Below are 12,154 nucleotides of genomic sequence, written 5' to 3'. Positions count from 1 at the left end.
TCACATGATCCTTCAGAAATCATTATAATATGCTGATTTATTATCTATGTTAAAAACTATTTTATTGATTAATATATTTTTGGGGGATCTGTGATACTTTTTTCAGGATTTTTTTGATGAATAAAAAGTTAAAAATAACAGCATTTATTCAAAATAGAAATATTTTGTAACAATATAAGTATTTACTGTCACTCTGTATCAATTTAACACATCCTTGCTAAATAAAAGTACTAATCTCTTTTAAAAAAAAGAAAGGGACCCCAAACTTTTGAATGGTAGTGTATAATTGTTACAAAAGATTTCTATTTTGAATAAATGCTGTTATTTTTAACTTTTTATTCATCAAAGAATCACACAGCATATTAGAATGATTTCTGAAGGATCATGTGACACTGAAGACTGGAGTATTGATGCTGAAAATTCAGCTTTGATCACAGAAATAAATTACAGTTCAACAGATATAGAAAACTGTTATTTTAAATTGCAATAATATTTCACAAAATTACGTTTTGTTTCTGTATTTTTGAGCAAATAAAATAATGCAAATAATGCAGCCTTGATGAGCAGAAGAGACTTTTTAAAAAAACATTACAAACCTTACTGATCCCAAACTTTATAATGGCAGTGTATACAGTATAGCTCTACACACACACACACCTAATTTAATTTAACTGAATCGAAAGCGTCACAGGAAGTTCTCAGGACACTACCGAAACTGGGGGCTTTCTTGTGTTAAATTAAGTAACTATAAACAGCAAACGTACATCTACAAGATGTCTTCTAAAGAGCACTTTACACCTAAAGTAACCCTTTAGATTAGCGAACACATATTCACTATTAACTAAGCGTTTTCCCTCAATAAACTCCTAATTTGCTGCTTATTAATAGTAAGTAAGGTTGTTGTTGTATTAGAATTAAGGGATCTAAAATATGCTCATGCAGAATAAGGTACTATTATGTGCTTTATACGTACTAATAAACAGCCAATATGCTAGTAATATGCATGCTAATAAGCTTCTAGTTAACAGTATGGAAAGCATCTGCTGTGAACGAACATTTGCATTTTTAAATGTCAGTTTTACATTCGTTCAGAATAAACACCTAAAAGACATTTCCTAAATATTCCTTGTACACTGAATGCATTAATTTTAGTTTTTAGCGAGAGAAAGAAAGAAAGAAAGTGACTCTAATTTTCAAATATTTATGCTTTAGTACTTCCAGCTGCTCATTCAAGCGGATGAGGGAGTTAAACTTTGCACTGTTACAACAATTAACAACATATTACAATATAAAAACCATAAAGTAAACACTGTCATAAAGCATCAACAAGCTCATAAGCAATCACTTGCCATAAATGCACAGTACTCATTGACTGCGAAATGCTCTGAAAGCAAGAGCCTGTAGAACACGAAACAGAGTGTTTATTTCATTAAATCGTAGCCTTCTGAATGTTGGTTAATTATCACATAATTTTTAATTCCAGTTTGTCTATCCCTAATGATTAAGATTTACAACATTTAAGACCTTGAATTTAATAAAACAGCTTTTTTTTGCGACTCGTGGGGACCCTGAAGCTACACCCCTTGCCGCTGCCGCACGCACACGCAGAGAGAGAGAGAGAGAGACACCGCGTGAACAGTGAATTGATTCTTCTTTCACATACACACAAAGTTATGTTAAAATACCCGCTTTGGCAAGTATTCTAGTAAACAGTCGGTTATGTCTTAAGTGAACGTAAACAGCTGAGAAAGAAACGGATGTGTGTCAGTATTTGTTCCGTGCATTTGGTCTTAAAGTGACAGCAGCCAATAAATACCTGCTTCTGCTAATCAAACAAAACCCAAAAACACAAATATGATCCGAACCGTGAATTCTGTGATGCGTTGCACCACTATTGAATATGATGCATCACAATACTACTGAGACCTGAGGAAAAGCCTTTATTAAAGGGATTAAAGTCCTTAATGTCGATCATGGATCAAATCGATCCACCATGGCAAACAGCGAATATATTTGTGCCGTTTAATGCATTTGAGACGTGTTTTCCTCAGTGTATAACTGACATGCCACAGGTATATTCTCCATCTGTAGATGTTAGAAAGTCATGCAAATATATCCATTTTGCTGTCAGGAGTGGGCGAGTGAACGAGCGCTGAGAAACGCATTGTGTGGAATCGAATCGAAATCGGATCGCACTGCATCGTAATAGGGGTGAATCGTATCGTATCGCATCGGTAGCTGTATCTTTAATGTATCTTCAGCTATGCATCGAGATGTGTATCGCATCGGCCTCAGTTATGAGATGCACATCCCTAACACTTACGTCAAAACAGCTAAACAACTATTACACTACTGAAAACTGCAGTCAGGTTAGCAGTGCTGCTGTTATTCCTGAGATTGTGTTTTCCTCACCTCTCTGTGCTCCTCCTCATCCTCGTTCCCTTGATTACTTGACGTCTCTTCAGAGTAATAGATCTTATTGCTGGTCAGGACAAAGAAGTGAGGATACCACTCCTGTGAGGACAACAGTGAACATCCACGATGAGCCTCAACAATCTGCTGTCAGATTTAGATGAAGTTTTAAATGAAGGCGAGCTCACGTGGTTGATGGGATCCTCCAGGTACAGGATGCCGTTCTTGATGGAGTTGCTGATGTCGTTCTCCGAGTAGGGCGTTGAAGACGAGACCTCCTCGTACGCACTTCCCTCAGCTAATTTCTTGTGCTGAACACATCAATCCAACAGTGAAGGTGCTTCACATGCATCTTGACATGAACAGCTACAAAACGGCATTTCCTGCCATGTAGCCAATGGGCTCTCACCTTGATCAGGATCTTCCTCTTGAGCTGATTGGGCGAAGGGAGACCGTCGGCTGAGATGTCCACCGCTTTGGTCAGGAGCATCTCTCCAAACACTTTCTTAAAGTAGGTGGCCATGTTTCTCTGCTGGACAATACTGCAGTGGTCCTCGATGGAGAGGATGATGGGATAGCTGCATGCAAACACCAAAGTGTTGATGATTGCATAACACACATTCAGAAGATTCCCGTATCAAAGCATCACACAAGCACACAGAGAACTGGTGTGTGCAGACGCCACACTCACTCAGACGTAACGAAGGCGTGTTCTTTGATGGTGGAAAGCACATCGCTGAACTTGATCTTGGTGGTGAGGGTGTGACCGTGGTAAATAACAGGCATCCCATCAGGACCGTCCCAGCAGTCCACTGCAAAAAAAGCACACAAACACACGTTACAGCCAGCTGCCAGAGACACAACAACAACTTACAGGACACTGATACTGCCGCGTCAGTCTAGTCTCATAGCTCTAGCTCAAAAAAATTAATAAATAGTTCGTCAAATTTAAGTTCCTAAAAAATAAAAAAACATAAATATAATTGTTATACATTGCCTGTTTATTGTTACTGTATGTGTTTGTTACATTTAAAAAATTTAAAAATAATAAACAAAAAACAAAAACTAATAACCAAAAAAAACAAAAGAAACAAACTAATCAAACAAACAAACAAACCTAAAGAAACAAACCAATGAAACAAACAAACAAGCCAAAAGAACCAAATACACGAAAAAAATGAAAAACAAACCAAGAAACAAACACACATGAAATAAACAAACCAAAAGAAACAAGCACATGAATCAAACACATGAAACAAACAAACAAACCAAAAGAAACAAACTAATGAAACAAACAAACAAATAAACCAAAAGAAACAAACTAATTAAACAAACAAACAAATAAACCAAAAGAAACAAACTAATTAAACAAACAAACAAATAAACCAAAAGAAACAAACTAATTAAACAAACAAACAAATAAACCAAAAGAAACAAACTAATTAAACAAACAAACAAACAAACCAAAAGAAACAAACTAATGAAACAAACAAACAAATAAACCAAAAGAAACAAACTAATGAAACAAACAAATAAACCAAAAGAAACAAACTAATGAAACAAAAGAAACAAACTAATGAAACAAACAAATGGAACAAACAACCCAAAAGAAACAAACATATCAAAAGAACCAAACAAACAAGTATAGGAAAATCAGATTTTTTAAACACGTTTTATTCCAGAACCTAGAACTAAAACAGCAGGATATGCATTTTATTATTTACCAACTAAAATAATGTAAATATACAGTGTACTAGAAGTGTAGTCTGCTAGTTTTACTACTGGGAGGAAAGGGTGAAAAGAGAACTATTGTAAGAAATGTTGCTCAATACAAAATAGCTGTATTATCAGCATGTTTCAAGATAAAAAAACAGAAATATTTAAAAATGAGTTTGCATATAAAGCATTCATCAACAGCAGTGTGCAACATTAATAATGGCTGGCTGAGTGTTGCGTTGAGACTCACACTCGATGCATCTGCAGCCCATCCGCAGACAGCGGGCGTACGCCTCCAGAGACGACTCACTGGAAAACTGGTCTCCCGTCAGATAGCTAAAAATACAAGCACACACGTCAGGGCCTGTCTGAGTTACTCCCTAACACACATCAGCACTGGCACACACCTTACTCTCAAGATCAATAACCTCACAACTCTACTACAGCTCATAAACCACGCCAATATTCTTTACAAACAAGTCAAAGGATTCTTTCCATTCTGTCAGTCTTTAATTGCTTCCCCTTAAACTACCTAACAGCTTTATAATCTAGTTACACCAGTTAAACACAAAAATCTACCTTAATTGTTCTGGAGTCACGAAAGAAAACAAATGCTAGGATTTAAAATAAATTATGTACTCAAAGCAAAAGTATGCAATGAACAACAGTAACACTTAACCTGTCTGAAAGTCATATCATATTAAAAGATACAGAAATCTCTCCACTCATCTGCCCTTTTCAGATTCAGACACTCCCCAACATCTGTGTCTTTCTATTCACGTTTACAGTATACTGACAGATACACAATACACTTTCACAGATTATTTCTCTTTGTTCAAGTTGCATATTGTGTTGGTTGGTTGTTCAATCATTACACATTAGGATGCCACAACTCTGAAAGCATGTGTACGTCAGCCAGACATTTATTTGACAGGCTCATTTTCATAATTTTTATGGCAACACATTTATGATTTAGTGTGTATATAATATATATATATATGTATATATATATATATATATATATATATATACATATATATAATCTTTGGGAATAAGATGTTTACACACAATAATAAGAATGTAGGAGAGCATCATGCAAATCTTTTCAAAACCTTTTCCCATTACCTAACATTTAAATTATTTGAGGAGGAATCATGTCATACTCTAACTAACCAACCAGTCAGTTTTTCCCCATCATGTAAAATTTGGGGAATTTTATTTTATTTTATTTTTAGGCATACACTCTGTAATAGATGTATGCAAATACATATTATTATGTATTATAAATACTATAACTAACTAGCCAACTAACCAAATCTTTCCCCATCATCTAACATTATGGCTGAAGGAGGATTAATTTTATACTATAACTAACTAACTAGCCAACTAACCAAATCTTTCCCCATCATCTAACATTATGGCTGAAGGAGGATTAATTTTATACTATAACTAACTAACTAGCCAACTAACCAAATCTTTCCCCATCATCTAACATTATGGCTGAAGGAGGATTAATTTTATACTATAACTAACTAACTAGCCAACTAACCAAATCTTTCCCCATCATCTAACATTATGGCTGAAGGAGGATTAATTTTATACTATAACTAACTAACTAGCCAACTAACCAAATCTTTCCCCATCATCTAACATTATGGCACAAGGAGGGTTCATTTTATACTATAACTATTTAACTAACTAGCCAACTAACCAAATCGTTCCCCATCATCTACCATTAAGGTTCAAGGAGGATTCATTTTATACTATAACTAACTAACTAACCAACTAACAAAATCTTTCCCCATCATCTAACATTAAGGTTCAAGGAGGATTCATTTTATACTATAACTAACTAACTAGCCAACTAACCAAATCTTTCCCCATCATCTAACATTATGGCTCAAGGAGGATTCATTTTATACTATAACTAACCAACTAACTAACTAACAAACCAACCAACGAAATCTTTTACCATCATCTAACATTATGGCTCAAGGAGGATTAATTTTATTCTATAACTAACTAGCCAACTAACAAAATCTTTCCCCATCATCTAACATTATGGCTCAAGTAGGATTCATTTTATAATATAACTAACTAACTAACTAACTAAAACTAACTAACCAAATCTTTCCCCATCATCTAACATTATGGCTCAAGGAGGATTCATTTTATACTATAACTAACCAACTAACTAAAAACCAACCAAGCAAATCTTTCCCCATCATCTAACATTATGGCTGAAGGACGATTCATTTTATACTAAACTAACTAACTAAATTTTATACTATAACTAACTAACAAACCAACCAACCAAATCTTTCCCCATCATCTAACATTATGGCTGAAGGAGGATTAATTTTATACTATAACTAACTAACTAGCCAACTAATCAAACCTTTCCCCATCATCTAACATTATGGCTTAATGAGGATTCATTTTATACTATAACTAAATAACTAACTAACTAACTAAAACTAACTAACCAAATCTTTCCCCATCATCTAACATTATGGCTCAAGGAGGATTCATTTTATACTATAACTAACCAACTAACTAACTAACAAACCAACCAACCAAATCTTTCGCCATCATCTAACATTATGGCTCAAGGAGGATTCATTTTATACTATAACTAACCAACTAACTAACTAACAAACCAACCAACCAAATCTTTCCCCATCATCTAACATTATGGCTGAAGGAGGATTCATTTTATACTATAACTAACCAACTAACTAACTAACAAACCAACCAACCAACCAACCAAATCTTTCCCCATCATCTAAAATTATGGCTCAAGGAGGATTCATTTTATACTATAACTAACTAACTAACTAAAACTAACTAAACAAATCTTTCCCCATCATCTAACATTAAGGTTCGAGGAGGATTCATTTTATACTATAACTAACTAACTAACTAACTAACCAGCCAACTAACCAAATATTTTCCCACATCTAACATTATGGCTGAAGGAGGATTCATTTTATACTATAACTAACTAACTAGCCAACTAACCAAATCTTTCCCCATCATCTAACATTATGGCTCAAGGAGGATTTATTTGATACTATAACTAACTAACTAACTAAAACTAACTAAACAAATCTTTCCCCATCATCTAACATTAAGGTTCAAGGAGGATTCATTTTATACTATAACTAACTAACTAGCCAACTAACCAAATCTTTCCCCATCATCTAACATTATGGCTCAATGATGATTCATTTTATACTATAACTAACTAACTAACCAACCAACCAAATCTTTCCCCATCATCTAACATTATGGCTGAAGGAGGATTCATTTTATACTGTAACTAACTAGCTAGCCAACTAACCACATCTTTCCCCATCATCTAACATTATGGCTCAAGGAGGATTAATTTTATACTATAACTAACCAACTAACTAACTAACCACATCTTTCCCCATCATCTAACATTATGGCTCAAGGAGGATTAATTTTATACTATAACTAACCAACTAACTAACTAACCACATCTTTCCCCATCATCTAACATTATGGCTCAAGGAGGATTAATTTTATACTATAACTAACCAACTAACTAACTAACCACATCTTTCCCCATCATCTAACATTATGGCTCAAGGAGGATTAATTTTATACTATAACTAACCAACTAACTAACTAACCACATCTTTCCCCATCATCTAACATTATGGCTCAAGGAGGATTAATTTTATACTATAACTAACCAACTAACTAACTCACTAACTAACTAACAAACCAACCACCCAAATCTTTCCCCATCATCTAACATTATGGCTGAAGGAGGATTCATTTGATACTATAACTAACTAACTAACCAAATCTTTCCCCATCATCTAACATTATGGCTGAAGGAGGATTCATTTTATACTATAACTAACTAACTAGCCAACTAACCAAATCTTTCCCCATCATCTAACATTATGGCTCAAGGAGGATTCATTTTATACTATAACTAACTAACTAACCAAATCTTTCCCCATCATCTAACATTATGGCTCAAGGAGGATTCATTTTATACTATAACTAACTAACTAGCCAACAAACCAAATCTTTCCCCATCATCTAACATTAAGGTTCAAGGAGGATTCATTTTATACTATAACTAACTAACTAACTAACTAACTAACTAGCCAAATAACCAAATATTTTCCCACATATAACATTATGGCTCAAGGAGGATTAATTTTATTCTATAACTAACTAAGACTAACTAACCAAATCTTTCCCCATCATCTAACATTATGGCTGAAGGAGGATTCATTTTATACTATAACTAACTAACTAACTAGCCAACTAACCAAATATTTTCCCACATATAACATTATGGCTCAAGGGAGATTCATTTTATACTATAACTAACTAACTAGTCCTTTCTCCATCACCAAACATTTTGGTTCTTTGCGGGTGTTTCATTTTATATTCTAACAAACCAACATACAGTGGTGGCCAAAATTGTTAGAACACCTGACAGGTCTGAAAATATTGATATTTTTTGCCTCCAAAACATAATTTCATTTCATAATGTTCATTAAACATGCAGATGGTTGCTCTGAGCACAACAAATATCAGATGAAGTGAGTTGTACTGTTTTAACCTTTTGCAGCAATTATAGCAGCACATCTCTCTGGCATAGTGTCAATATATTTCCTGAGAACTACAACACTAATGTTATCCCATGCCTTCTGCAACTCAAGCCAAAGGCTTTCCTTTGAATGTACAATAGATCTGTCCAGTTTATTTTCCAACTCGCTCCAAATTTGCTCAATGAGGTCGAGGTCTGGACTTTGAGGAGTAAGTCCATCATTTTCAATGTTGCAGCAGATTCCTTCCATCGCAGGTAGAGCCGCGAATACTTCGTTTTATGGGTATTGTAATGGCCAATTCAACAAAAACAATTGAAACCTTTTAAATATGCCAAGTGTTCTAACAATTTTGGCCACCACTGTACCAACAGAAACCAAAACATTCCCCATCATCTAACATTTTGGTTGCTTGAGGAAGAATTATTTTATACACTAACTAACAAACAAACAAACCAACAAACCCTTTTCCCATTATCTAACATTCTGGTTCTTTGAGGATGATCAATTTTACACTAACTATAACTGACCAACTAACCAAATAATGGACCGTCCAACTAACTTCCTAACCAATGGATGACCAACTAACAAAATGGATGAATGTAAATTATATAGAGACCACACATTACGGTTCTTTATCTGTCTGTTGATAACTTATCTGAACTAGTTACTTGCTACCTGTAGAGAGAATTTTAATAAACATACAAATTCTTGATTAATCAGCACTGTATAACTGAAACTACTGAAAACATACTGAAAAGACACCAGTCCATTTCTTAGTTTTTTGCTCACATCAGTGTGTAGTTTAGAGGGAGCGCTGGTCACTCCTCTACTCACGTGTTGTGGGACGAGGAGATCCAGTAGTGGGACAGGGGGTTGTTCATGTCCTCGGGCCTCACCTGATCGAGCTGGGAGTCCCAGATAGTGTTCTCTTTAGAGAACAGATACGTGAGCAGCTGAGAACCGCAAAACATGACGCTTGCATTACAAACAGCAAGTAAGCATGAGCAAGTAGCCTGTTCAACACTAAAACTGGCTTAGAGCTAAACACCAATTCTCATGAAGGGGTACAAAAAAAACACACAGAAGTCTGTGTTTCTGGTCTTTTTCAACAAATTATAAGTGAAGGGAATATTAACTCGGAAAAGTGTTTCTACAAGGACAGGAGGTCAAAGTAAATATTAAATAAGCCATTTGGTTTTCTATTTACTTTACAGGAGTTCATACATAGCTACATATCGTTTAAAAACAATAAACTTGAATAAATAAAATGCATTCAGATCTCAATTTGTGTGAAAATATCCACTCCAATTAGCTACAAAAAAAAAATAACAATATGAACACAATACCATGAATGTAAACTACATCTTCATGAAAGTTCAATAAATATACACCTCATTTAAGTAGTTATTTCAAACAGCAGATGGAAATTCAAAAGCGAGTAATTAAGGTCAGAAAGAGGCAGATCAGGCATATCAAACAAAGATCTGAGGTCACAGCAGGAAGTGGTGATGTGGGTAAAGCGTGGTGCTTGCAACTGCACAGCTATTGGTTTGTTTCCCAAGGAACTTAACACATGCGTACCAAGAATGCACTAATCACTTCATGTGTGTGTAAACGTCACCTCGTCTTGATGAAAGTATGGCTGCTCGATCTCTCGCAGAGGATCCTTCAGGTAGAGGAACATGAATTCTTGCACCTTGTTATTGTCTGTAGCCCAGAGCTCCTGCACACACACACACAGAGTTACTACCAAACATCTCTAGTACAGATTCTGTACCAACACGCCACGCTGTACTGTACAAACAACTATACATCTGTCCAATTCATGTGTAAACAACGTCTGGTTTTGTTTGTGTAATAACATGAGAAGTGAATGTCTAACCTTCTGATGTTCAATCAGGAAGTTCTGGAAGTCCTCCAGTGAGATCTTCTGCTCTGGTCTCTCAATAAGCCTGAGGAAGCACACAAACACACAGATCAGTGTTACAGCAGCATGTCTGGACACCCAAGAGACTTCAGATGAATTAAACAGTGTGCAAAATACAATAAATGACCATTTACTAAAAGGTCATATTGTGCACAATTCATCAGTGATATATTTGCATTTACATTTAGCAGATGCTTTTATCCAAAGCGACTTACAAATGAGGACAACAGAAGCAATCAAAACAACAAAAGAGCAATGCTGAGACAAGTGTCGGTTAGCCCAACGCAGTACACGTAGCAAGGGTTGTTTTTTATAATAAATAAAATGAAAACAAGTAGATAGAAGAGAAAATGAATAGGTAACATTAGTGTTAGCGGTTCTATTTTTTAAATAAAAAGAAAGCAAGTATTGTAAAAAGTGTAAGTGATAAAGGATCAAGTATCAAGTTTTATGAATAAATAAAAAGAAAACAAGTAGATACTGTAGAATAGAAATAGAATAGAGAGTGCTAGTGTTAGAGAATCAAGTATAGATGGAGGATATATATATGAAGAGTTTGGTTCCAAAAAGCTATAAATCCATTTTTATTAATTTGAGTAAAAATGTGCAAGAAAGTGGCAAGATGAAAACCACTATTTTCTGTTTCAAACTTTCACATAGCTTATAACATTAAAAATTCAAATCCAGATTTTGATAAGATTTATTATAAAACCTGATTATTTTTCCCCCCCAAACTGCAATAAATCCATTGAATCAATATAAAAGTTATTATTCATATTGAAACGGTTGAAAATACAAAACAAAGTAAGTTGATCCACATATGACAGCCTCTGAACTTGGTCAATAAAAATCTTATTAATAGCATACATTTCTTCCCCACCGCAGAAACCACCACAGGTTCATCAATGCCGTCAAAATTATTCATTTTTTTAGGGCTGCACAATAAATAGCATGTGATTGTCATGGGCATCTCGTCAGTAAAGCCGGTTCTGTGATTAGTAGTAAATCTCAATCACGTGCTTTCAGATGGAGCAGCATTTACTACACAGAGCCATAGTTCACTGACAAGCTACGCAATATCGCATTCATTATCGAAGGCGATTCATCTGCGATTATGAACGTGATATTGCGTAGCTTGTCAGTTACTGTCTAGTGCGTAGAATGGTGCGCTGTGATTGTTTGAGCGGATTTATCGCATTCTGCAGAGAAGAGAGACTGGCATTTGTCGCGGTTTGGAAAGAAAGGGAGAAAACATGACAGAATAACTCGGCGGATATCACATTTTGCATAAAATTAAAAATTGACTTTTCAATACCGACCAGATATAATACTGATTTTGGTGGGAAATGGCCAAAATTTTAAATTTTTTAAAATGGCGTTTATCATGTTTTGGAACCAAACTATATATTGGGTTCCAAAACATGATAATCGCGATTAATCGCATCCAAAATAAAAGTATTTGTTTACATAATATATGTGTGTGTACTGTGTATATTTA

The 12,154-nt window shown here is 34.9% G+C and overlaps 1 protein-coding gene across 1 annotated transcript in view; it reads right to left on the bottom strand.

Annotated features, from left to right (window-relative positions):
* Window positions 1-12,154, bottom strand: part of plcg1 (phospholipase C, gamma 1) — an 88,665-nt gene that overhangs the window by 52,138 nt on the left and 24,373 nt on the right. Inside the window, exons 9-16 of the mRNA XM_016453378.1 lie at window positions 10,612-10,681; window positions 10,351-10,452; window positions 9,564-9,682; window positions 4,379-4,464; window positions 3,104-3,224; window positions 2,822-2,990; window positions 2,601-2,723; window positions 2,413-2,514 (exon numbers count right to left, since the gene is read on the bottom strand). Of these exons, the coding sequence (XP_016308864.1) occupies window positions 2,413-2,514; window positions 2,601-2,723; window positions 2,822-2,990; window positions 3,104-3,224; window positions 4,379-4,464; window positions 9,564-9,682; window positions 10,351-10,452; window positions 10,612-10,681 (892 nt within the window). The remainder of the gene's footprint in view (window positions 1-2,412; window positions 2,515-2,600; window positions 2,724-2,821; window positions 2,991-3,103; window positions 3,225-4,378; window positions 4,465-9,563; window positions 9,683-10,350; window positions 10,453-10,611; window positions 10,682-12,154) is intronic.

The sequence above is a fragment of the Sinocyclocheilus anshuiensis genome, unplaced genomic scaffold, assembly GCF_001515605.1.
Source record: "Sinocyclocheilus anshuiensis isolate Anshui unplaced genomic scaffold, SAMN03320099.WGS_v1.1 scaffold2253, whole genome shotgun sequence".
NCBI lineage: Eukaryota > Metazoa > Chordata > Actinopteri > Cypriniformes > Cyprinidae > Sinocyclocheilus > Sinocyclocheilus anshuiensis.
Note: the sequence above shows the minus strand (reverse complement) of the source record. Positions and strands in the feature narration are given on the sequence as shown.